We start from the raw sequence: 26,128 nt of genomic DNA on the forward strand, positions 1-26,128 counted from the left end.
GGTGTGGAGTGTGGTGTGGAGGTGAGGGTGTTGGGTGTGGAGTGTGGTGTGGTGGGTGTGGAGTGTGGTGTGGAGGTGAGGGTGTTGGGTGTGGAGTGTGGTGTGGAGGTGAGGCTGGTGGGTGTGGAGTGTGGTGTGGAGGTGAGGGTGTTGGGTGTGGAGTGTGGTGCGGAGGTGAGGGTGGTGGTGTGGAGTGTGGTGTGGAGGTGAGGGTGTTGGGTGTGGAGTGTGGTGTGGAGGTGAGGGTGGTGGAGTGGAGTGTGGTGTGGAGGTGAGGGTGGTGGGTGTGGAGTGTGGTGTGGAGGTGAGGGTGGTGCGTGTGGAGGTGAGGGTGGTGGTGTGGAGTGTGGTGTGGAGGTGAGGGTGTTGGGTGTGGAGTGTGGTGTGGAGGTGAGGGTGGTGGGTGTGGAGTGTGGTGTGGAGGTGAGTGTGGTGGGTGTGGAGTGTGGTGTGGAGATGAGTGTAGTGGTGTGGAGTGTGGTGTGGAGGTGAGGGTGGTGGTGTGGAGTGTGGTGTGGAGGTCAGTGTGGTGGTGGGAGGTGAGGGTGGAGGTGATAGCGCGCCGTGTGCCGCGTGGTGCAGGTGAGAACAGGACTAGCGTGGACGCTGAGGCACTGCGAGGCCAGGCGGCTGCCCCTGGGAAGCGGGATTCTGAGTGTGCACTTGTGGTGGCTGTGAGCGCGAGTCTCCCTGGGGTTCCGGGAGCGGCTGCGCGGGGCCGCGGGGTCTGAGGCGGCAGAGGCGGGCGCGGGGCGGGAAGGGCGGGCGCAGGCAGCCAGGCGCCGGCCGGCCGCGTGCGAATTCCAGCCTCCAGCCCCCAGCCCCGTCGCTTCCGGCGTCAGGTGGCAGGGCACGCTGGAGGCCTTTGAGTCGGTGGATCCGGAAGGCTCCCGAAGGTCTGGGGTGCGGGAGGAAGGCCGGGCCTGGAGTGGAACCCGCGGCCTCTCGGTGCCGCCTCCTTTGGGAGAGAATAAATCCCAGGCAGGCTTCGGGGCGTCTGGGAGCCTGGGGCCGTGAGCCTGCAGCGCCACCTGGGGGCGGCGAGAAGAACGGCCGCGGAGCCACGCACACTGCGACTTGGCGGATCCAGCAGGTCCTCGCCCTGGTTAGGGGTCACCTCTCCTACGCTGACACCTCCCCCCCACCCAAGGAGGATGCCCAATTCCTTGGAAGTTGCTAGGCATCCATCAGTTGGCAAGAAACACTCCCCCAACTCCAAAGAAAAGCATAGGTTTCCCTTGAGATTGCCTTGCCCAAGATCTCAGGGTGACGGAGAGCCGTGGCTCCCAGCCTCCCTGCCCTGCTGTTTGTCAGTGTGGCTGTTTCACCTAGAGGCGGTAGTCCTTTAAGATGTGTGGAATATTAAACACGGGAAGGCGGCGGAGCCTGCCGGCCTACTTAACAGGTGAGGAGACTGAGGCTCAGAGAGGCTGCGTCCCCTGACTCCCAGCCCAGTGCTCTTCCACTCCTGTGCTCTCCAGCGCCTGGCCGGCCCTGTGCAGAGGGTCCCCCAGTGACAGAGAACAGAGGGACTTGTGATCTGGGCAGAGGGCCCAGAACTGAAGCAAGAGGAGCACGCAGCTGGTAAGCGTGAGCCCAGGCAGCGACCACTGAGGAAGCACCTGGCCGCCAAGGTCCTGGGGCTGAATCCTGGGCCTGGGAGGAATGAGGCCGGGCGGCCCCTGGAAGGCTCCGGAGTTCATCGTGCAAACTACAGTTTCCATGGAGCAAAGGGGGTGGGTAAATGTCACACCTGAACTTGACCCTGGCCTGGCTAGAGCAGGCCCTGGGCCTCCGGCGTGTCCTGCCTTGCAGCCTTTGCTTCCACCTCCAGGAGCGCCTGCAGCGCCTCTCTCCTGGGGAGCAGGAGCTAGGCTCGCTGTGGGCAGGAGGGGTGGGCCAGCACCTGCAGTGGGGGCTTGCACAGAGGCTGGAAGAGACCCAGAGGCTGGAAGACAGGTCGAGTCCTTGTGGGCAGGCCTGGCCTCTCTTGAGGGCTGCAAGGGAGGCGTGTCCCAGGCCTCTCTCCTTGGCTGGCAGCTGGGCTCTCCTGCCAGCGTCTCTCGGCTCACGGCCTCGCTTCTGCATGCCTGTCTCTGCACTCCCCTTTCTTCTAGGGGCATCCGTCCATCGTGTTGGATGAGGGCTCACCCGCATGGTCTCGTTTTGGCCTGATTGCCCTTCTAAAGTGCCTGTCAGCCGGCGTTGTAGCGTCACAGGTGAAGCCACCACCTGCATCGCTGGTATTCCAGGTGGGTGCTGGTTCGAGTCCCAGCTGCTCCATTTCTGCAGCTCCCTGGGAAGGCAGCGGAGGATGGCAGGAGTTCTTGGGGCCCTGCATCCATGTGGGAGACCTGGAAGAAGCTCCTGGCTCCCAGCTTTGGCCTGGCCCAGCTCCCACTGTTGTTGCCATTTGAGGAATGAACCAGCAGATGGAAGAGTGCTCTCTCTCTCTAACTCTGCCTTTCAAATAAACATATAAATCTATTTATTTGAAAGGCAGAGTTACAGAGAGAGAGAAGAAGAGGGAGAGAGAGAGAGGTCTTCCATCCACTGGTTCATTTCCCAAATGGCAGGAGCTACGCTGATCCGAGCCAGGAGCCAGGAGCTTCCCCCAGGTCTCCCACGTGGGCACAGGGGCCCAAGGACTTGGGCCATCCTCCACTGCTCTCCCAGGCCATAGCAGAGAGCTGGATTGGAAGTGGAACAGCTGGGCCTCGAACCGGCACCCATATGGGATGCCAGCACTGCAGGCGGCGGCTTTACCCGCTATACCATAGCACCGGCCCTTAAACCTATAAATCTTAAAAAAAAAAAAAAAAAAAAAAAAAGGATCCTGTTCTGCCGTGTAAGTTTACAGCATGAAGATTGCAGTGTAAGGACCAGGGGGCGCACACACCAGACATCGTGTTTCCCAGTACCTTGATCTTCTTCTTGCCCATCTACAGAACTGTGAACAATAAAGTTCTGTTGTTTATAAACTTTAAAAAAAAAAGGCTGTTTCCAAATAAGGTTGCATTTTGAGGTGCAGCGCGGGGAGGCAGGAAGGTGTTGGGCTCAGGCCTCAACCTGAGAATTTGGAGGACGGGTCTAGCTCTACCCATGAGGATGCGTGGTTCTAGTCCCAGCAGCCACTGTGCTTTTCCTTCCGCTAAATGGAGTCTGGACCCTGACAGAGATGGAACTTTGACTGGACGAGGCCTGAAGGACAGCGAGCAGAGGTTTCAGGGGTGTGGGCGATGGAGGAGGCAGCCCTGTAGGGACACGACTCTGGGAGAAAGATCAGAGCTGTGGGCGACAAAGGCATGGGGGGTGGGTTTTGCTGTTTGGGGCAGGAGGAAAATGTTCCTTCCACCCCCTGGGAGCCCTTTAGCAAGGACCACCTTGCTTATCCCTAGATGGGACTTCACACCAACACGGCACGGTGGCAGGCGCACACAGCGCCCAGGCACCCGCATCCCTACCAAGCGGCTAGAAGGTAGACGGCAAGGGGGACCCACATGCTGTATTTCTTGGTTTTGGAGAAGTTCACTCTAAGGTCCCTTCAAGCTTCTCCCTCCTCAAAAGTGTTGGTCTTGGGGTTTGGAAGTCACTAGAAGGGCCCATGTTTAGCAAGGCTCGCTGTTGCTTCCCTTGGTGTCAGGACAGTGAAGGCTGAGGTGTTCGGCCCTGCAGTCAGATGTGAAGCAGGCTGCTCTGAGCGCCTGTGTGCTTTAGACGCCAAAGAAATGGAATTTGCCTGGTTGTCTCTGCGAGCCTCTTCCCACGTCATAAATTCTGCTCTGAGCCGATGAGCTTGCTTTCAGGAACAGCGTGTTGGAGATGGGTTGTAACGGTTTAGGGAACAACAGGTTCATTATCCCTAGACAGAATGACGACACACACTTCTGAGTCAGGGCCACACGGTGGGGGACAAGCCATCCACCTGGCGGAAGGCTGGAGCCAGGCCACGGCAGAGCAGAGGGCCGGGGTGGACAGCTGCACCAGGGCTGCTATAAACGCAGGGAGGGGCAGTGGGGGCCGCGGTGGGGAGGGACCCTCCTGGGGGCCATTCCAGGAAATTAAGTCTATTGGCACGGGCCACTGGAGACGGCTGCTGGCTCCTGCCACACTGGGGATTGGGTGCTGCGGCCAGCTCTGGCCTCCGAGGGCCGTGAGGCCCTGGGGTGTTGTTAAAGAAGAAACTTGGGCACGATCCTTGGAAAAACCGGCAAGGCAGACTTTTTGGGAGAAAGCTTCAAGAGTGGCTGCACTGCCACGGGGTCTCGCGGCCCTGGGGCATGGGGAGTGGGGCTCAGCTCAGCCCACTCCAGCAGGGCCAAGTGGGGTTTCTAGCCGCGGAGCAGGCTGGGAGCCAGCGGATGGGAAATGACTGAGAGCAGACCCCAGGACACGGGGAGACTTTGCTAGACGAGCTCAACAGAATTCTGGCAGAAGGCTGGCCACGGTGAGAGGGCATGGTGGGTGGTCAGATGCCCGAGGGGGGGGGGGGCAGGGGATGCTTGTGCTAAGCTGACTCAGCAGGATTCTTGCTCACACGGGACTCTGTAAGATCAGAAAAAGGAGGCGCAGGGCAGGCCAGGTAAGCTGAGACCAGAAGGACCGAGGACGTCCCGGTCAAAGGCGAGAGTTTTGTCAGTGTCCAGGGTGTCTGATTCCGCAGCACCACCAGCGCTCCCATTTTGCAGATGAGAGAATTGAGGTTCGAGAAGTTGGGGCTTCCTGATGCATGAGACATAGATAGCAGAGGCGGAATGTGCAGCCCAGTGCCTCTGCTATCATTTCCCTTCCGTTGAACACGTGCTTTGTCCTAGGCCTCAGCGTGGCCCCACGGAAGAAACAGAGACACGTAGAGGTCACGGCTCTAGAGCAATTGTCAGAGCTGGGCTTGGAACTTGGGCCCCCTGACTTCCTGGTCCCTGTTCTTCCCAGGGTGTAGCTCACCCCAATCCCTGCGCACAGAGGGAAACCCTCGTAACACCCCAGGTGGGGTAAGACCAGCACCACCCTTACAGAAACACCGGGTCAATCTGCCTTCTTTCTTATGAGGTTGTTGTCATTGCAATTTGCCCTGGGGTATATTTGGGCCATTTTTTTCATGGGAGATCTGCGCTGTGTTTGATATTTTAGGTATATTTTTGGAACTCAAATCTGCTGCCTTTTTTTTTTTTTTTAATGAGAGAGCGACAGAGATGGGGAGTAGGGGAGATTTCTCATCTGCTTGTTCACTCCCCAAACACCAGCATCAGCCAGGGGCTGCAGAACTCCATCCAGGTCTCCCAAGTGGGTGGCAGGGACCCAGGCACCTGAGCCATCACCTGCCCGTTAGGGTCTGTACTGCCAGGAAGCTGGAACTGGAACCAGAGCCAGGACTCAAGTGCAAGTCCTTCAGTGTGGGATGCAGGCATCCTAATGGCTAAGCCAAACAGGCCCTGCCGGTCTCTCCTCCTCCGATGAGCGCAACCCTCAGCCTCCCAGCGGCCAGCATCGACTGTTTGTGCCTGGAAATGAAGACTTAAAATGCCTCCAGCAGGCCTGGGAGCCTCTGGCGATTGTCCCCCGCGCCGGCTCCGGTGCGTGCAGGGGCGGCTTAGGAGTTCGCCATTTCCCGTGGTGCTGCTGGGCGACGAACGCGGCTTTGCGTTTTATTCTTCTTCTTCTTTTTTTTTTTTTTTTCCAGGCTTGCTTTTAATGAAAAAAGCTGGCAGTTGGCAAGAGCGCTGGAGCTTTTTCGTGGGGCTGCTATAATGAGGTTCGCTGAGATTCCGGGGAGGAACTCTTTCCCTCCAAGGGCGCAGATGCAGGGGTTTCAACTTTTGTGATGTCTGCCGCCTTTTTCTTTGGGGCCAGCTGGGTTTGCCTGTTCAAAGATGTCAGCCCCAGCCTGGCCAAGTTTGGAGTTTACAGCTCCCCTGTTAGTGACTTACGTGAGTGTAAAAATAGGTCAAGTGTTTTTTCTTCCTTCTCTTTTAAAGAAGAAGTGTGTGTGTGTGTGTGTGTGTGTGTGTGTGTTCAACATCTCCTCCGTCAAAAACAGTTGAAGCAATTTTCAGCTCATTTTTTTCCCCCAAAAGAGTCACTCCAAGTCTGACTCAGATCATGGAACACTTCAGGGAAAAAATGTTTCCATGAAAGTTAAGTGCAATTAACGAGGAGGGAGCCGGTGGGAGAAAGTACCCCCCCCCAGTGCTCCCTGTGGTGTGCCTGGCACACACACGTAACACGTAACACACCTAACACATCCCCTGTCTGGCCACCCGCTTCACACAGTTAGGAGAAGTGAACATTTCTTTCCATGACGAATGTGTATGGCTTCATTTTCCCAGCTGAAACTTCAAACAAGATGACTTTCTCTACACACACACACTTTCCTAAAATCAAGTAAAACAGGGCATCCGCTCAGCACGAGTGAGTGCACTGTGTCCCAGCAGGGTGTGGGTGAGAGCCTGGATGCCGAGCCCTCTGCGCGCTCTGCCCTGCAGCCGGGTCCAGGCAGCTCTGCCAAGGCTAGCAGTTTGCTCGTTTGGTGTTTGGCTTCTCCTTCTTCCAAGTTCAGAAGTATCCTTGTGGCCTTGTCCAGAAACGTGGCCAGGGTGTTGGAGTGGGGGTGGGGGTCTCTGAGTCCGTCCTGCCACACACCCCTCGGCCCCACACCCCTTTGCTCCCCAGGGTGCCACCCGCACACTTCATCCTCACCCCAGCTGCTGCCCTTTTGCTTGAAATGCTGGCAAGAGTTGGCGTGTGATGAGCACCCGGCGACAGTCACGCCCACAGGGGCATCTCGCTGAGTGCGCAGACCATTGACTCCAGCACTCACACTGCCCTGCTTTTCTGGATGGGGAAACTGAAGCCCACAGTGCCTCTCTTCCTGACCCCAGAGCTGCCGCCTGCCCGTAGCCATGCTCGCTCTGTCACGGCTCATTCTCTCTGCGCTCATCCCTTTCTGTAGGAATTCTCCCCAAAAAATCAGGATTATGAATGAAAAGCCTCAGTTCCGAGGCAGCCTCTCTACAGCTACCCCCTTGCTGCCACAGGCTTATTGCTTCCACACGATACTTGGGTCTCGGCCCTTCCGGCTGAAAACCCTTCCCAGACATCTCTTTGTTCTTAGACGTTCTTAGGACGTCTAAACTCTTAGCTTGGAGGTGATCTTGGCCGTCACCGTGAACCCTGCTCTTCCCACTCCTGGGACCCAGCCCCTGGCAGCACGCAGGTGCAAAGCGGGTGCTGTGCAGACCTTGGCGGGAAGCGGGGCACAGACGAAGGGGGGCACACAAGGGCAGGGCCCCTGCAGATGGGTGTGAGGCTCAACCCTGCAGGGCAGTGAGTCTCTCACGTGACAATCGTCACAGCGAAGCTGCACCTCTCCCGTGGTCCTGGGTCCAAGGACTGCTCTGCCTCCTTCACCTCCAGAGGCCTCCCCCCAGCTCCCCTCCCAGCCCGGAGCTCTGGGGAATAGCTCCACCTCCAGGAGGTGGCCCAGGCACGGCCTGCTCAGGAACGGCTCCAGGAGCCAAGGCACGGGTTCTGCACTTCATTCTGAATTTTATCCTAGAGACAGGCAGCTCCCACGTGCAAACTCTGGGCCAGAGGGTGTCCCGGACGCATTTGTGATGGGAATGGTGCCAACCACCGCTGTGTGGAAGAGTGATAAGAAGGCAGAAGAAGTGCTCAGAGCACCTATGCAAAATCCAGGCAGCCAAAACACACACACACACACACAGACACACACACACTGACATGGAGCCGGCCCGGAGAGCACGGAGCCCCTGGTCTGCAGCCTGATCCAGGCCACGGGAGCCTCCCGAAGCTCCTCCCTCGTCCGAGCCTGCAGCCAAGGTTGGGCCGTCTGGTGTAGAGAGGTCCTCCTTAACTGCGACGCACACGAGAACCACTCGGGGCCACCTTTACACAGCGTCCAGGTGCTGCCTCTGGGGTCCCAGATTTAAGGTGTCTGGGTGTTGATCATTTTGAAAAGCTCTCCAGGGGATTCTGATGTGGGCCCAGGGCTGAGAACCACCCAGTGGGGGGAGGGACATTTCTGGAGGGAGGAGCCAGGGGGCCCCATATTGGAGTGCGTTGGAGGGTCTTAGCAGGAGAGGAGGGCAATTGTGCCCCACTTCCTGTCTTGGTCAAGAGGCAATGCTCCCACCCCCACCCCCCTACCTGCCCAGGCTGGGATCAGCTCTCTCAGTCTTAGCTCAAATCCTAAATTGGCTGCTGCCTGCAGTCCTGGCACACGGGGAACAGTCAACATCCTAGGTGTGTTGTATTTTTAAGAAAAACAAAGGCCGGCGCCGCGGCTCACTAGGCTAATCTTCCACCTTGCAGTGCCAGCACACCGGGTTCTAGTCCCGGTCGGGGCGCCGGATTCTGTCCCGGTGGCCCCTCTTCCAGGCCAGCTCTCTGCTGTGGCCAGGGAGTGCAGTGGAGGATGGCCCAAGTACTTGGGCCCTGCACCCCATGGGAAACCAGGATAAGTACCTGGCTCCTGCCATCGGATCAGTGCGGTGTGCCAGCCGCGGCGGCCATTGGAGGGTGAACCAACGGCAAAGGAAGACCTTTCTCTCTGTCTCTCTCTCTCATTGTCTAACTCTGCCTGTCAAAAAAAAAGAAAAAAAAAAAAAAAAGAAAGAAAACCAGAGGGCTGACACTGGGGCATAGCAGATAAAGCTGCTTCCTATATGGGTGCTGGCATCTCATATGGGTGCTGGTTTCAGTCCCAGCTGCTCCACTTCTGATCCAACTCCCCGCTAACATGCCTGGGAAAGCAGTGGAGGATGGCCCAAGTGCTTGAGCCCCTGCACCCATGGGGAGACCCGGAGGAAGCTCCCGGCTCCTGGCTTTGGTCTGGCCCAGCCCCTGCTCTTGCAGCCATTTAGAGAGTGAACCAGCAGATGGAAGATCTTTCTCTGTCTCTCCCCCTCTCTCTATAACTTTGCCTTTCAAATAAATAAAATCAAATATTTAAAAATAAAGAGGAAAGAAAACTGGGTGTTTCTGTCTCCTTAAGTCTGAAAGACCTGCTGAGCCTTTGAAAACGCTGCCCTAAGGGACTCAGGCTGAGTCCTGCATGAGGAAGGGACTGGACCAAAGCTTCAGGACGTGGGGCCTCTGAGACCCTCAGTGTGACAAGAGGGGGTGGCAGCGTGGATGGGGCTGGGCGAGGAGCTGAGCGCCAAGGAGATCAAAGAGTTCACACATGGGGGTGGTTTTCACTCCTGCAGCTCAACAATTCGGAAACACATTCCTTTAAAAAAAAAAGTTTTATTTATTTTTCTGAAGGACAGAGTGACAAAGAGAGGGAGAAGAGAGAGAACGCGAGCTCTCATTGGCTGGTTTCCTCCCCTGGGTGCCCACAACAGCCAGGGCTGGGCCAGGCTGAAGCCGGGAGCCAGGAACTCCAAGTGGATGGCCCGGGTGGGTAGCAGGAAGCCAGCTACTTGAGCTGCCATCCACTACTTCCCAGGCACAGGAAGCTGCGTCAGAAGGGGAGGAGCCAGGACTCAAACCAGGCACCCTGCGATGGAGTGAAGGCCTACGCACACTTCCTTCACCTGCTGCACCACAACTCCCGGCCTCACATTTGTCACATTGAACACGCAGGATGCCTGGTACAAATGTTGCTGTTGAAATGGCAGTGTTCGTATTGATTCCCTCCAATGAAAAAGCATCTTGAGTCAATGACAGCTTACTTTCTTTCTTTTTTTTTTTTTTTTAAGATTTATTTATTTATTTATTTGAAAGTCAGAGTTACAGAGAGAGAGAGAGAATCTTCCATCCGCTGGTCCCAATCGGCCGTTGTGGCTGGAGCTGTGCTGATCTGAGGCCAGGAGCCAGGAGCTTCCTCCAGGTCTCCCACGCGGGTGCAGGGGCCCAAGGACTTGGGCCATCCTTTACTGCTTTCCCAGGCCACAGCAGACAGCTGGATCGGAAGAGGAGCAGCCAGGACTAGAACTGGCACCCATATTAGGATGCCAGCACTTGAGGCCAGGGTGTTAACCCGCTGCGCCACAGCGCCGGCCCAGACAGCTTACTTTCACTTTCACTTTTATAACCAACTTGGAAATTTACTGAACAAGATGTCCCACTGTCCAGGTACATCGTCGTCAGGTATCATTGAGATGACAAACCTGCCAACTGAGAACTCCCGTGTGGGCTGGGGAAGTGGCTCATCCACTTTTGACGCCCTGTGGCGTCAGGTGGATTTCTACCTGCAGCTCATTGTGGAGATGTTGCCCCGATGGCACCCAGGAGGTGCTGTTCCCAGGGTTCTGGGCGAGCACCTGCTGCCCCTGCTGCCTGTCCTGTCACTGCTACAGGAACTCCGCTTACTTTCATGAACTAGGGATTTGGGCGAGCTTGGGCTGTAGCAAGCGGAGCTCACTGGGCAGGTGCTAGGGTTCATCCTCACCGGCCATGATGATAGCAGAGATGGGGGCACCGTAGAAGGAGGCCAGGCAAAGAAGTCCTGCAGGCCACTGCTGTGTTCTCCAGGGACTTGCTGCGTTCCCGGGCATATTTACTTCTGCGCCACAGCTCAGGGCCACTAACTGGAACCTGCTAGCAGCAGCCCACATGGTTAACACAGCCAATTCCTTAAACACAGCCCCTCCCCTGCCCCCCACGGCCTTTGTTTTGTCTGCTCGGTGCCCGCCTGCTTTGCCTAATCCATAAAGCTGTTCCCAGCGCCTTCCATGATGGACAACCAGGGGCTACAGAAGACCCTAAATGGCCTGTGCCCTTGGGAGCTCTCTGGCCCACAGACTCCCCACCAGGCTGTGGAGTGAAGTTGCCTCGTCGTTTTTCCCTTCTGGCCTGTGGCCCTGGGCCCTCTCGGGAGGGTCTCCTGCTCTTCCACGCAACCTGTCCAAGCATCCTCCCCCTCCCCATAGGTTTGCTGGGCGCTACTGCCATCTGGTGGTCTGCTCTTTTTCCTGTTTCTGCCCCTCAATTCTCAGATTCCTCAGGGTGTGAATGTGTAAATAAACAGATTAAATTCATCTGAGACACGGACTTATCAAGGGGCTACACTGCAGCCTGCTATGTCTGGGTTAAGAGGCGTGGCTAGGGGCTGGCACTGTGGCGCAGTAGATTAATCCTCCGCCTGCAGTGCCAGCATCCCATATGGGCACTGGTTTGTGTCCTGGCTGCTCCTCTTCCAATCCAGCTCTCTGCTATGGCCTGGGAAAGCAGTAAAAGACAGCCCAAGTCCTTGGACCCCTGCACCCATGTGGGAGACTCAGAAGAAGCCCCTGGCTCCAGGCTTCGGATCAGCAGAGCTCCGGCCGTTGCGGTCAATTGGGGAGTGAACCAGCAGCTGGAAGACCTCTCTCTCTGTCTTTCCCTGCCTCTCCCTGCCTCTCCTTCTCTCCATGTAACTCTGGCTTTCAAGTAAATAAATAAATCTTTAAAAAAAGAAAGAAAAGAAAAACACTTGCTTATTGGTTTCTTTTTCAGAGGCATCTTTTTTAGAGGCATCGCCTACACCCCCCAAAAGTCGGATTTACCCCAGCAACAAAGACCTGGGGAATGGGAGGCAGTGACGCGGAAGCCAGGGGGACCTAGGTAGCCACCTCCCCGTCTCTGTACCACCACACACTAAGGTGCAGTCGTTCTGTGCCAAGAACTCTGCTGCTCCCACCAACCTTTCACTCCTAGGACAAACCACCACAAACCAAACCTGCAGCTCCCAGGGGTTAACTGGACCGCAACTCGGTCTTCTGATTCCAAGCCCAGAGTTGACTTCCAAGCTGTTTCTGGAGACGCTGCCAGTAAGGGAGCTCCTGCCCCAAGGCTCATTTTGGGTGCTGCAGCCTGAGCTGGGCTGGGGAAGCTGCCTTCACCAGCCAGGGTCTCCCCCACATCAGCTTCTCTTCTCTGTTTGGCACCAATGCCTGATGTCTTTCTTAGAAGCACCACCAGGGGTTCCGAGTTCCCTCTCCAAGAAGGTTCTCTTGTTTTCACGCAGGCCAGAGCTCAGAAACCACTAGTGACTTCTTGGTGCAAATGCCTCCAGGCTTGGCATGACCTGCAGGCCCGGAAGGCTCTGGCTGTGTGGCACAGCTGCGTCTGGGGAAAGCAGGGGAGTCGATGAATGGTCAAAGTCATTGGGAAAAACCATGAAGGTGGCCCCACGTGTTAGGCCCTGGAGGCTACTTGGCCAGCAAACCCAGATCAGCGCAGCAGAAACACATCCCAGTCTCCACCCCGCCAAAGCACCTGCTTCCTGGAGAGTAGCCGGCCCGATGCGACAGATGTCATGGGTTCTGATCACAGCTCCACGAGGCCGCCTTCCTGGGGAGGAGGCAGGGAAGCAGGGGCCTGTGCAGGGGAGTGGCCCGAGCCAGGGGGAGAAACGCGATTTTCGCCTGCGGCATCAGACCCCCAAGTTTCAGGACCCCTTGCCACTTGCCTGGATGGTGACTGGGACTGCCACACGAGCCTTAGCAAGCTCTTTCCGTGGAATTTTCTGTAAGATAGAAATGTTTAATTTCTTAGAAAGACTATCTAAATAGAAATTACTGCGTTCATTGATAAATAAAATATTTAATTGCAAAGTAAAACAAATTAAAAAATTCCTTTAATCTCAAGATTCCTTTAATCTCAAGAAAAATAAAATGGAGCAAAACATGTTATATATATACATATGTATACACACATATATATGTCTTATTCTCATGTCTGTTCACTTATTGTGATAATTTTGTGGGTCTTTGTTGATGGTTTAAAAGTCTGGCTATTTCTTTTTATATTCTCTGTCTTCTGCCAAAGAGCAAAGTTATCACTTCAGTTTCATGTAATTATGTATCTATTATTTACTTTTTTTTTTTTTTTTTTGGCCTATTAGAAGTATTGTCAGCCGGCGCCGTGGCTCTCTAGGCTAATCCTCTGCCTGTGGCACCGGCACCCCAGGTTCTAGTCCTGGTTAGGGCACTGGATTCTGTCCCAGTTGCTCCTCTTCCAGTCCAGCTCTCTGCTGTGGCCCGGGGGTGCAGTGGAGGATGGCCCAAGTGCTTGGGCCCTGCACCCGCATGGGAGACCAGGAAGAAGCACCTGGCTCCTGGCTTCTGATCGGCGCAGAGCGCCAGCCATAGCGGCCATTTGGGGTTGAACCAATGGAAGGAAGACCTTTCTCTCTGTCTCTCTCTCTCTCACTGTCTATAACTCTCTCTCTGTCTCTCTCACACTGTCTAACTCTGCCTGGCAAAAAAAAAAAAAAAAAAAAAAAAAAAGAAGAAGAAGAAGTATTGTCAATGAAGTGTGTGCAGAGTTAAGCATTAATTAACACCAAGGCTGATGATGGAAACTTGCAGTCTCTTGGCCTCCCCAGGCCATCTACCAAAGCCCCCACATAACCACTTGTGTTTTCCTCTGGTTGTGCAGAGCAAGGAAACACAGTTGGACCAGAGGCCGTCCATAACAAAACAAGGTATCTGGGGGAGATGGTTCCATCCATTCTGCCTGAATCGGTTTACTACACATCTTCTATTTCTGTAACAGATAAAAACTCTACCTGGGGCCCAGCGCTGTGGTGTAGCAGATAAAGCTGTCGCCTGCAGTGCCGACATCCTGTATGGGCAGTGGTTCAAGTCCCGGCTGCTCCACTTCCAATCCAGCTCTCTGCTGTGGCCTGGGAAAGCAGTGGAAGATGGTCCAAGTCCTTGGGCCCCTGCACCTGCATGGGAGACACAGAAGAAGCTCCTGGCTCCTGGCTTCAGATCGGCAGAGCTCCAGCCGTTGCAGCCAATCGGGGAGTGAACCAGCAGATGGAAGACCTCTCTCTCTCTCTCTCTCTCTCTATCTCTCTATCTCTGTTACTCTGACTTTCAAATAAATAAATAAATCTTAAAAAAACACCCTACCTGCTTCCTTTTTTAAAGATTTATTTATTTATAAGTCAGAATTACAGAGAGAGAGGGAGGGAAAGACAGAGAGAGAGAGAGAGAGAGAGAGAGAGATGAGAGATCTTCCATCTGCTAGTTCACTCCTCAAAGGGCTACAACAGTTGGAGCTGGGCCAGGCCTAAGCCAGGAGCCAGGAGCTTCTTCTAGGTCTCTCATGCAGGTGCAGGGACCCAAGGACTTGGGCCATCTTCTGCTTTCCCAGGCCATAGCAGAAAGCTGGATCGGAAGTGGAGTAGCCGGGACCTGAATTGGCATCCATATGGGATGGTGGCATGGCAGGCGGCAGCTTTACCTGCTACACCACAGCGGGGGCCCCTGCAATGTGTTTTTTTTTTTTTTTTTTTTTTATTTGACAGGTAGAGTTATAGACAGTGAGAGAGAGAAAGACAGAGAGAAAGGTTTTCCTTCCGTTGGTTCACTCCCCAAATGGCCGCCCCAAATGGTGCTGCGCCAATCCGAAGCCAGGAGCCAGGTGCCTCCTCCTGGTCTCCCATGCAGGTACAGGAACCCAAGCACTTGGGCCATCCTCCATTGCCCTCCCGGGCCACAGCAGAGAGCTGGACTGGAAGAGGAGCAACCGAGACTAGAACCTGGCACCCATATAGGATGCCGGCACTGCAGGCTGAGGATTAACCAAGTGAGTCACAGTGTTGGCCTGCAATGTGGTTTTAATTTGCATTTCTCTGAGGCCTCAAGGAGATCAAATATGTTTTCATTTACTTTCTGGACATTGGATACCCTTTTGTGAATTCTTACGTCTCTCGTCCATTTTTCTTTGCAGTTGTCTTCTCCTCATTAATATCTAGAACTCCTTCCAAATGCTGGCTACGAGTCCTCTCCAGACACATGTGTTATAAATATCTGCTCCCATGCTGTCTCGTCTTTTCACTCACTCATGGCCTTCTGGTGAACGGAAGGGCTTAATTTTGGCATAGCTCTCTCTCTTGATTTCCCTCTTCTCTTGGACTCTGGCCCCGTTTACTGCCTTGAAGCACTCTAGTGCTTTTAGGCAGAGTCTACAAAACAGTTTCTGCAACTTTTCTAGATGTTCTCGGTGGAAGAATTGGGCTGAACTGCCTCCAGCAATCACCATTAATTTGTCTAGTTCTTTCTTCTGGCATTTCCACACTTACAAACATATATTCAGAATGCTATTTTTTGATTGAACACTTTGGGCAATGTATATTGGCTTTATATTGCAGTAATTAAGCATTTAATATCTTACACTTGTATGCCATAGTCTCTTATCCTCCCAGTGTAGCCATTTCGTGGTATAAGCCACATTTATTTTAGATTATATCAAGACTGTCTTAAACACTATTCAGTGCAGCTGCATGTGGTTGACAGTTGTGTTTAGGGTGATGGGGAGGATTCTCTTTGAAGTTTTCAACAGCTGCAATCAATATTCCAGATTTTCCAGAAGAATCTCAATGTCAAATACAGCGAGCCCGAGGCATTTTTAGAGGGCACTGTAGCTGTTCCTGCTATTTTGGAGTGGAATTTATCAGCTTGCTGAGAAGGGAGGGTCCCAGCTGACCTCCCGGGACTCACCTCTCCCCAGGGCTCTGCGGGATCTCTCCTCTCAGCAAATATGCAGCAACTCTGCCACGTGAGAAAGGGCAGGGGAAATGGGCTCAGAGAGAGCTGCAGCTGTTGCGCCTGCTGATGGAAGAGAAGACAAACAAAGGCGCTTCAGAACGTTATGGGATGTTTTGGGATGAATTAAAGGTGCATGTTGAATTCAGTCGCAGCCAGGATGTATGGAGTGAACAGTTCCGTGAACTCTAGACTAAATGCTTTTTAAGTATGTTTCACTGGGAACATTACCTTCTGTTTGTGCTTTTAAATAAGAGGATTAGGCAAAGCTCTAGGAGGGACTCCTGTATTTCAACAGTCATCTCTACTCCAAGGCACTGTTCTCATAAATCCTGTCACATTTATCATCGTACACGCCCCGGACCTGGTTTGGAAGATCGAGTGAAGGTGTTGGTCGCCCACAGCAAAGGAGTCTCTGGTGTTGCCCATCCCCCACGCCAGAGCCAGGGAACTCGTTTCCTGAGCTTCTGGTTGGGGCACCTCCACCCCGCTCCTGTAGCCTGGGAACAATGATGACAGAGGAGCAGGCGAGTCGGGAAAGACCCACCTGAGACGCCATGGCCTTTCCACATCCTTCCTGAGTGGTGGTTATAGCGCTTCTGGCAGCAGTACTGTGTTGCGCTGCATTTTTTTAGATTTTATTTATTTATTAGAGAGGTAGAGTTACAGACAGTGAGAGAGAGAGACAGAGAGAAAGGTCTTCCTCCCGTTGGTTCATTCCCCAAATGGCCACAACAGCCAGAGCTGCACCAATCGGAAGCCAGAAGCCAGGTGCTTCTTCCTAGTCTCCCATGCAGGTGCAGGGCCATCTTCTACTGCTTTTCCAGGCCACAGCAGAGAGCTGGATTGGAAGAGGAGCAGCCGGGACTAGAACCAGTGCCCATATGGGATGCTGGCGTTGCAGGCGGAGGAGTAACCTGCTGCGCCATGGCACCAGCCCCTTTTCGCTGTATTTCTTAGCACAAGCTCAAGAAAACCATATGCAGGTACACCGTGTTCCTTCCCTACTCTGTGCCCCTCCACCCCTCCACCCCTCCACCCCTCCACCCCAGCCCAGCTCCTGGCTATTTGTCTAGGCTGTCACTGTCCCACTACCATGCTCAGTCTTTGGAAATTAGGGTCGGCGAGTTTCTTAGAGCCTGTGTTCTCTTCTTCCTCACCACCAGCACCTCTGTGGGGATCCCATTCTCATGGCCCCACCTGCCCATCCTGGGAGAGTCTACTAGCAGCCAGCCCTGCCAGAGACGGGCTGGGCTTCTCGGGACACCTCATGTACCCACCAGGGACTTACTGAGCACATCCTGGGATATGCAGGAGGACAACACAAGACTTCAGGGTCCCATGGTCTAGGTTGTCCTCTCACGTAGAGTATAGAAGCACACTGTGTCACATATCAGAGGCAGGAATCTGTTGGGTCATGAGGAATGGGTGGTTGTGCGAGGCTAGGAAATGTACCAGGCAGACAGGAAGTGGGAGTGTGGAGAGGGAATCCCAGCAGGAGGAGAGGAAGAAGCGTGGACAAGGTGTGCAAATGGGAGCCTCTTGTGTGGTCCTGAAACCTCATGTGCTCTGTGATGATTAGCGAGGATGGGACAGAGAACACAGGGTCTTACAGAGCTTGTAGTCTTGGGGGTGGGTGGCCAGATAGGGCCACAACTCTCACAGGAGGCGGTACTAGTTTCAAAAGAACAAAAGGGAGAAGGGACTTTGGGATGGAAGGAGTTTAGGGGGCTTCATGGACTGGATTTTGAAGAACATGTAGGATGACAGGCAGAGATGGGAGAACATTAATGAAGAGGCAGAGTGGGGTGTGCATGGTGTGTATAGAACAATCCCACTTCTTGGTACAGGGCAAGCTCAGTCTCATGGACCCAAAAAAGGGGACCCAAGAAAGCTGAGATGAGAACAACTTGTGTGTGTGTGCAACTATGTGTGTGTTGGAGGAGTAAGGGTTGGGGAGCACGGCGAGGAGAAGGGGATCCCAAGTCGACGTAGATTCCTCAGCCTGCAGGAATGACCTGCAGTAATGCTGGTTGGAGGAGGCTGTATGTGAGGCTATAGGCTAAGCTTGGTGCGTGTTCCTTGGTTTACATTTTCTTAATGCTCTTGCACAAAGACATTTCTGTATTAATAAACACAAAAAGGCAAATAATGCAAAATATACATCAATTTATTTTGAGATTATAAAAAATAAAACTCCAAAGAAATTGCAACGGTTCCCAGATGGCCTCGCAGGCTCCGCACTCTCTTGTGGCCGTTAGGGCAATCATGGAAAAGACCCAAGAAGCTCTACCATCCTTTGACAATCTCATTGTCACAGCAACTCTGGTAGGTGGATGTTATCATGCCTGCAGGTGAGAAAACTGAGGCACACAGCAAGGGTGTAACATGGCACACAGCTAAAAAGCAGCAGAACCAGGACTCAATCCGGATCCGTGCACAAAGTCCATGTTCTTTCCATAATAGCCTGGGGATCCGATAAATGAGGTGTGGTGGGAAATAAGGTCCACAAAGTAGGTTGGTGCTCAGTCATACGAGGTCTTGAATGCCAGGATGAAAGAAAGGTCGTGTGCAAAAGAATGCTGGGGGCCCACAGCGTTGGACCCAGAGGAGCTGGAGATGTGGACAGGAAGTACAGTACGGCCACAAGAGAGGCAGGCATTCCTGTCCCAGTTTCTTGGAGGCCACCGCTTAATCTTTAGGAGAGGGGGTGGCCTGCACCTGCTGTTCATCTTTCGTCTTCTACTTAGCATTGTTTTTGCAGAGCACAGAAAACTCAGTCATTGAGCCTCCCCTTCTTGATTGAATGCCAGAGCGCGGGTGCCAGACACCTGTAACTTCTCCCAAGGTGCCCTTTCCTGGCGAGGGCGCATTCTGCAGTTGATACATCAGGGGAGAACAGTATTATTGGGTCTGAAAGGAAATCAGTGGATAGGGGGGACCTCGAGGGGCAGTTCTAATTTTCTAGATCTCTTATTTTCCATTTGGAGGTCAGTGAGACAAATCATCCTGTTGACACGAGCATCAAGAGATTTCTGTTGTTTTCACAGTAGGAAAGCGACTCCAAGAAGGGGCCCTGCAGTGGTATCGGTGCACAGACAACACGAAGAGCTATTTGCAGCTTCAGAGAAATTGCACACTGCTCCTTGGACTAGGAGATGGTGGCCAGCGTTTGCATCACAATGTTTTCATCTTTCTTCTTTTCTTTTTCTTTCTTTACTATGTGTTGAGAGAGCTTGCTGAGAAACCAGCCAACATCCTGGAGATCCTCGGGCCACTTCAAGTACTGCTGCTTCTGGACAAATCCTCGGAGGCACTGATGCTTCATCAACTGGTACTGGGTCAGGGACCCGACCACCACCATGATGAGTGCGCTGCTGATGTCAGAGAAACACCTGCTCTGGGCGTAACTGAAGGCTTCCAGGCACCAGCCGTCGCGAAGGAAGTGTCTGCTCACCACACAGACGATCTTTCTGCTGCTCCACACGGCAGCCTGGATGTTGGCGATGTGGTTTTCCCCTGGGACAAAGTCTCTTTCTTCAAAGCAGAGGTTGAATCTATTTTGGTCACTGTACTGCCTGTCCAGGTGTCTGAGCAAAGCACTCTGCACCCACTCAAAGTCCTTGCTGCTGAAGCACAGGTAGGCGTCATACTTGTATGTATCGGGTTCTGTTCCCTGGGGATGGTCCCCGAACACCAGCCTCTGGGCAGCCTGGTAACACAGGAAGCAAAGCCCCCGGAACTGTGTGACTCCGAGGGTGGCCACAAGGAACAGCGTCAGAGCGACAGTCCACACGACAAACAGGGAAAACCTCAGAGATTTCAACATTTCCTCTTCATCACAGCCCTCCATGGAAACAGAGTAGAGCGAAACCCCAAAGAATGAATCAGGATACATGCAGTAGAGGTCTTCGGGAGATCCAAATATAGTGACATTGGTTTGGTTAAGCCAACTGATAAACATGTTAAGTTCACACACACAGATGAACTTGTTATGGGTTATGTCCAAGACGCTCAGTGAGGCAAACAAATGCGGATCGGGAGAGAGGAGCTGGTTCTTGGACACATCCAGAATCTCTAAACTGGCAGGGAAACTGCCCGGCGCGAGAGCTGTCAGCCTGTTAGAGTTGAGATTGAGGATCCTTAATGCAGTCAGGTCGCTAAACACTCCAGGTGGAAGGAAATTAAGATAGTTGCTATTCAAATACAGAATTTGCAGACGAGAAAGCCCGCGGAAAACATCCCAACAGAGGCCGAATTCCCAGGCGAGCTGCAACATATTGCCTTCAAGGAAAAGTTGTTCCAAGCTGAGATTCTCTGAAGGGGTGTGGCTTTGTTGACAGGAGGAAAGGCGGTTCTGACTCAAGATGAGAATCTGGAGTTGAGGTACCCGGAGGAGGAAGTAGAGGTCATCCAGGTGTTCCAGTCTGTTTTCTGACAATTGGATGAATTTGGCTGTAAGGCGGATGTTTGGCAAAGACACCAGCTTATTGTTCCCCAAAAGGATGGTGGGTATGCTCGGGATAGCAGAAATGGTCTTCAGAGCATTATCCCGGAGATCCAACATATTTAATTTTTCCAGGGATCTGAATGTTTGGGCCTGAATGATCCCAATGTGATTCTTTTGAAGATCAACATAGGTGAGCTCAGGTAGTCCATAAAAATCAGAATTATAAAGCTCTCCCAAAAGGTTATGTGACATATTGAGAATCTGGAGTTTGTCGAGTCCATAGAATGCCTGGTCTACAATTTTGTTTATCTTGTTGTGGGCGAGGTTCAGAAACTTCAAGGCTTTGAGGGTCTCAAAGAGTCTGCGGTTCAGGGAGAAGATAAATCCATGGGACAGATCCAGGTGCAGCACCGAGCTTCTGGCCAGCCCAGCAAATGTGTCCTGGGTGGGATCCCTGAGGTTGCTGAAGCCAAATCCAGAACCCATAACGTGGTGGGTGAGAATCAGAGAGGTAGTCTGGCTCCCTCCGATGGCACGGCTGAAGTTTCCCGTGATGTCCACGTTCCAGCCGTTGCCGGAAACGTCCAGGGTCTCCAGCACCATGTTCCTGAAGGGATTCCCACACGCCTCCCAGTCCACAGCGACCCTGCTGTACAGGTTATTATCCGCGAGGCCGAAGAAGGAGAACTGCTTCCCTTGGAGAGGTCTGAGCTCACTCTCACACACGGCTGGCACTTGGTTGAAGGAGAAGTCTACAGACTTCAGGGAACTCAGCTCCTCAAAGGAGGGGTGAAGGGAAAGGCTGTGGATCTTATTGAAGGAGAGGTCCAGGCGAGATAAAGAGTTCAGATTTCTGAAATAGCCATCTCGCAAGACGGCATCCGAGAGACCGCAGGCAAACAACCGAAGCTCCAGCAGATGCGGGAGTCCCTGGAAGGCGTCTGGGTGCAGGAAGCTGACCTGACTCTGGCCCAGGTCCAAGATCCTCAGATTGGGCAGGTTCCGGAAGGCTTCTCTGTCAATGGTCAAGGGGGTGAACTGGGTCCCCAGCTCTAGCAGCTGCAGCTGCTCCAGAAAGGGGAATGACGTGGTGGTGACGGTCCTGATGTAGTTGAAGCTCAGCAGGAGACGCTCCGTGGTGTTGAGGACCCGGGGGATCTGGGTGAGGTTGCAGAAACGATAGAGAGCCACCCGAGCATCCAAGGAGCAGGAAGAAATTCCAAACCCGGGGCTGGCCAGGAGCACCACTCCTACGAGGAGGTCGAGGTGACCTGCCATGACCCTGTGGAGAAGGAGAGCGAAAACACCGGCGTCTAAGCTTCGGGCTCACAGGACCCGGGGGTCAGGGCCGGCTCTGCGGTACAGCGGGTTGGGCTGCTACTTGACCCGCTGGCCTCCCGTAACAGAGTCCTGGCTGTTCCGCTTCCAATCTAGCTCCCTGCTAAGGTGCCTGGGAAAGCAGTGGAGGATGGCCCAAGTACCTGGGCCCCTACCACCCACATGGGAGACCCAGATGGAATTCCTGGTTCCTGGTTCAGCCTGACCCAGCACTGGCCATTGTGGCCATCTGGGGAGTGAACCAGCAGATGGAAGATCTCTCTCTCTCTCTCTCTCTGTGACTCTGCCTTTTAAAACAAATAAATCTTTTTTTAAAAAGAACTTGGTGGTCTCCTCTACCACATGCCTACTCCTTGTACCCCTGTGTTCATCTGACTCCACGAATGTGGCTGCTGGCAGATGTGGCTGGCTAGAGACGAAGCCATTCTTGTTCTATCAGGCAATTATATTGCTTTTTCCATACCTCGCATACTAGTCTAGGTACCTTAAAATATTTCATCTAATCTTTGTAACTTTGTTTGTTCATTTACTTATTTGCTCATTTATTCGCTGAAGGTTTGCTGAGTGAAGTGGAGATAACAGCAGGAAGAGACACATTCTTGCTTCACTTCAGCCAGGGACCACCTCCCCCAATCCCATTCCTCACCCATAGAAGGCTCAGCTGATAAGTGGAAAAGAACTCCACTGGTTTTCTCGCACTCGTCCGGGATCCTAGTCCATTTCTTGGATCTGATCCTAACAGTACCTCTCATAGAGATATCCACAAAGTGAGGCTTGGTTGGTTTAATAAAAATGTGTTCAGCACCTATTGCACGCCTGGCATTTGTGTGGCTATGTGAGTGTACAATAGACAAAAACAGGCTTCTTGGTAAGTCTGGTGCTTACATCACCTGTACATCAGCAAAAGGGGCTCAATGCTTGCATCTGGCTTGTGTTCCGAGTGTGGTGTTAGGTGCCGTGCAGAGAACAGAGAAGACGCACAAGGACCCCGCCCACAGACAGCTCGGTGTCTGCCCCTGGCAGAGCTCCATCGTCTTTGTGCCTGGAACCCGTCTGATCTGACCTCACTGTTGGGAGATAAGGGCAGAGTTACCCAGCTCAGTGCAGGTGGGGGGGAGGCGGGAGGGACGGGAAAGAGAGGTAGCAAGGCAGCAGCACCTTGTAAAGAGCCTTAACCCCACAAAGGGCATCACAGCGTCGGCGTCAGAGCAGAGCAAGTGCCGGCTCTGGTGTCGGACCCTGGACCAGTGGCTGGCTCTCGTGGGGCTTTCTTTGTGCTGGGCTGGGAGGCTGTGGCACACACAATATAGCAAATCAGCAAGCGACATTGATGCCAAGGATCAAAAATGGGTATTTAATGATCATCAGAATAGGTGGGGTGGAGGGGTTCGCACGGCTTTGAATTTTTCTCAGCGAATTGCTCTGCCATCCCCACTGGTGGTAACCACAGCAGAAGCAGCTTCAGTCTCTTCCATGCCTTCCCCCAGGCAATCCACGGGCAGGTCAAGTCTCTCCACACCTGCATCCCAAGCGTAGCCGTCTCCTATCTGGGTGAGATAGGACACTCCTCTCTGGCTAGATTTCCAAACAGCAGTCAGAGAGTTCCTTTAAAACCTGATTCACTCCACCTCTCTCCTCTCTCCTCCTCGCTGAGCCTGGAGGAAATCCTGCCTATGATCCGGCTCGTCTGTCTTTTCAACATCATCTTGAGCATTTTCCGCCTCACTAAGTTACTGAACAAGTCGGGTGCTGCTTTGGGGCTTGGAGACATAGCAGTGAACGAAACAGGCTGAGCTCACCCTCATGCAGCTTGTGCTCTGGTGCAGGGGAGAGGCGACAGGTGACAAAAGAAACAGGTGACGCAGGTGGAGGTGAAGCCGGGGAAAGGAGACTGGACTATGAAAGCCCGAGTGGTGGCTGCTGTTCACAGAGAGTTCAGCAGGGCCTCTCTGATATAAATTTAACTGAGCAGAGACCTGAAGGAAGGGAAGAAAGGATATGGAGAGGCCCAGTAGTCAAGGCGGAGGGAGCAGCCAGCACCACAGCCCACGGGTGGGAGTTCCAGCCAGAGACACTCCCCTCTGCTGTTCTGAACTCTTCCCGACCTCAGGGCCTTGGCACCTGCTGCTCCTACGTGCGCCCTATTCTCCTGCTCTTCCTGTGGCTGGATTTCACACCAACACTTGCTCAGAGCTTTCCCCACGCTTAGTGCTTGATGTAGCGCCCTTGCCTGGTTATCCTCTCAAACCCCACCTTGCTTATGTCCATCAAATCAATTATCCTCAGTACTTAACAATCTTGTCTGTGTGTTTATGTCTGTCATCTCTACCACACTGTGGTGCTCACAAAAAGAAGGAAAGAAAGAAAAAGAGAGAGGGAGAGCGAGAAGGAGGCAGGGAGGGGGAAGGGAAAGCCCAGGACAGGAGAGCATGCACTGACTGAGCCACGATGCCATCAGCAGGAGGACAAAGGCATCAGGTCAGCCTGAGGACAAGCGTCTCTTTCAAAGGAGAAAACTGCATTTTCCCCATACAACTTCCTGTGCAAAACAGTGGCTGTTGATGGGGACAGGGCCCACTAGGGAGCATTCTATCCCCTTGCAGGCTTTCTGGTTGTCACAGTGACGTGTATGGGCACCAACCCCTTGCCAGGAAGCAGGGACACTAAGGTACCTAGCGGTCCTGGGCTGGCCCCTTACAACCCCTGAACACCCACCCATGCGTCCCTGAAAGTGAAAACCCTGCTCCGACTTAGCGCTGAACCCAGCCGTGGGGGCCAGGATAGCAAAGTCTTCGTGTGCCACCTCAGCGCACGCTGCATTTTCTAGGAACGCAGCCACCTGGCCAAGCCAGGGAAAATGGCACCTTGTTCACTCTGGGGCCTGACACAGTGTTATTCACCATTTCAGAAGATCATTCCATGATGGCCAATGCTTCCGCAGGGAGTCGTGAGCAGGTGGCCGTCACAGGGGCTGCTCGTGCAAGTGAGCAGATGTATCTGGCCCTCATTGCTAACTGTCAGACCTCCTCTTTTTTTTAAATTTTTTTAAATTTTTTGACAGGCAGAGTGGACAGTGAGAGAGAGAGAGACAGAGTGAAAGGTCTTCCTTTACCATTGGTTCACCCTCCAATGGCTGCTGCAGCCGGTGCACCGCGCTGAGCCGAAGGCAGGAGCCAGGTGCTTCTCCTGGTCTCCCATGCGGGTGCAGGGCCCAAGCACTTGGGCCATCCTCCACTTCACTCCTGGGCCACAGCAGAGAGCTGGCCTGGAAGAGGGGCAACCGGGATAGAATCCAGCGCCCCGACCAGGACTAGAACCTGGTGTGCTAGCGCCGCAAGGCGGAGGATTAGCCTAGTGAGCTGCGGCGCCGGCCCCAGACCTCCTCTTTATCAGCAGGCGGGAGTGTCTAACTCATCTCATCTCCTGGCGCAGTAGTGCCCAGGCAGCACAGTGAAACACATACCAATCCACAGGAAGGTCCTCTCCCTTTTATTTCTTTTTTTCATACCGCCAAGGGTGGGGGGGGGGGATCATCTTGATTTCTTTAAAATCAGGTGTGCAGGTAGATTATGTTATGTCTATGAATTCCGTTTCAGAATAGCAGAGGGATCATCTCAAACAGTTGTTATCAAGAAGCAACGGTCCCCGTGGAGCTGAAGCACTTCTCGTTTTTTCTTCCCAAGTGCGTTTCAGGCGCCCTGGTGACTGAGACCCTGGTGACTGAGAGCACTGCTCCCGCGCTCCACGGAAGTCTGGGATGTTTTTTGTGTGGGTGATCAAACTGGGTTATGAAAACCACAAAGCCACTTTCCTTCTCAGTGAATTTCTTGTGGTTGTGACTGGGACTGGGAGCTAACGACGTCGTATGTAGAGATGACACACACGGGCGGGGGAGGCTGCATTTTAGGAAATGAGGTAAAAGCGATCTTAATAGATAAACTGAAGAATTGTTGAAGAAAACAGGAATCAGGCCAGATGAAGGCATCACAGCGCCCAAGAAACCCCCAAAGCGAAACCCTGTCCCAACAGGCTCTGCTCTGTCCCCAGTGCACCTGCCATCTTCAGTGACATACTTGTCATTTGCAACCTGAATATGTCCCCCAAGCACTGAGAATATCAAACAGAAATCCCAGTTAGTAGGACACATCTGGAAAGGGCAGAGGAGCTCTAAAAGAGAACGACAAAGGTCCTAAGGCAGTTACGGCACCGGGCCCAGAACCCAGCTCTGCGTTTCCCATGTCTGATGGCAGGGCAGTGATCCCAGAGCTGGTAAAGGCCTGGGAGGCACAGATAATGGCACATGGAGGAAGCAGGGGCCCTCGGGGGAGGCGGGGTGATGCATTTCACAGGGGGAGAATAAATAGTGGTGCAGAGACCATGTTGAGTTCAGAGCAACCTTTCTGCCCCTGCCGGTGCGAAGTGGATTCCACAGTGCCCAGCAAGGCACACAGGAAGTCCGCCCAGGAGCTCACACCTGATGCTGTCACTGCAGCAGCTCCTCAGTCACGGGCCCCTTGAAGAATCTGCTCAGAGCGTTGGTTCCTTGCCCTCTGCAAAGTCTGCATCACAAGCCGAATGTTGCCCCAGGTTCACAGGGCTCACTGGCCTCCTGGGCCAACCCATGTCAAAGTCGTCCCGAGAACTCTTGGTTTATGTTAAACAACTGCCATGCTTTTCGTTCCGGAAAGGACTCGCTGGCTTTGCAGGCCAGACATGGACCACTGTTTGCTGACCTGGCTCTGGAAGAAAGGAAAATAGAGACTTTGATTTCCTAAATGAGGATCTGAAGTGACTGTAGACAGATATGCTCTGATGCTGAACCACCAGTATTTGCAGG

General features: G+C 53.5%; 1 protein-coding gene across 17 annotated transcripts in view; it reads right to left on the bottom strand.

The window, feature by feature from the left end:
• Nucleotides 1-2,960: 2,960 nt before the first annotated feature.
• TLR5 (toll like receptor 5) overlaps nt 2,961-26,128 on the bottom strand; it is a 43,744-nt gene continuing 20,576 nt past the window's right edge. For 3 of the 17 annotated variants that reach the window (XM_051820356.3, XM_089311249.1, XM_051820357.3), the window contains one exon: nt 17,653-21,235. In XM_051820356.3, the coding sequence (XP_051676316.3) occupies nt 18,655-21,231 (2,577 nt within the window). In that variant the 5' untranslated portion in view covers nt 21,232-21,235 and the 3' untranslated portion in view covers nt 17,653-18,654. 17 annotated transcript variants of the gene reach the window in all.

The sequence above is a fragment of the Oryctolagus cuniculus genome, chromosome 13, assembly GCF_051225735.1.
Source record: "Oryctolagus cuniculus isolate XC-2025 breed Fujian yellow rabbit chromosome 13, ASM5122573v1, whole genome shotgun sequence".
NCBI lineage: Eukaryota > Metazoa > Chordata > Mammalia > Lagomorpha > Leporidae > Oryctolagus > Oryctolagus cuniculus.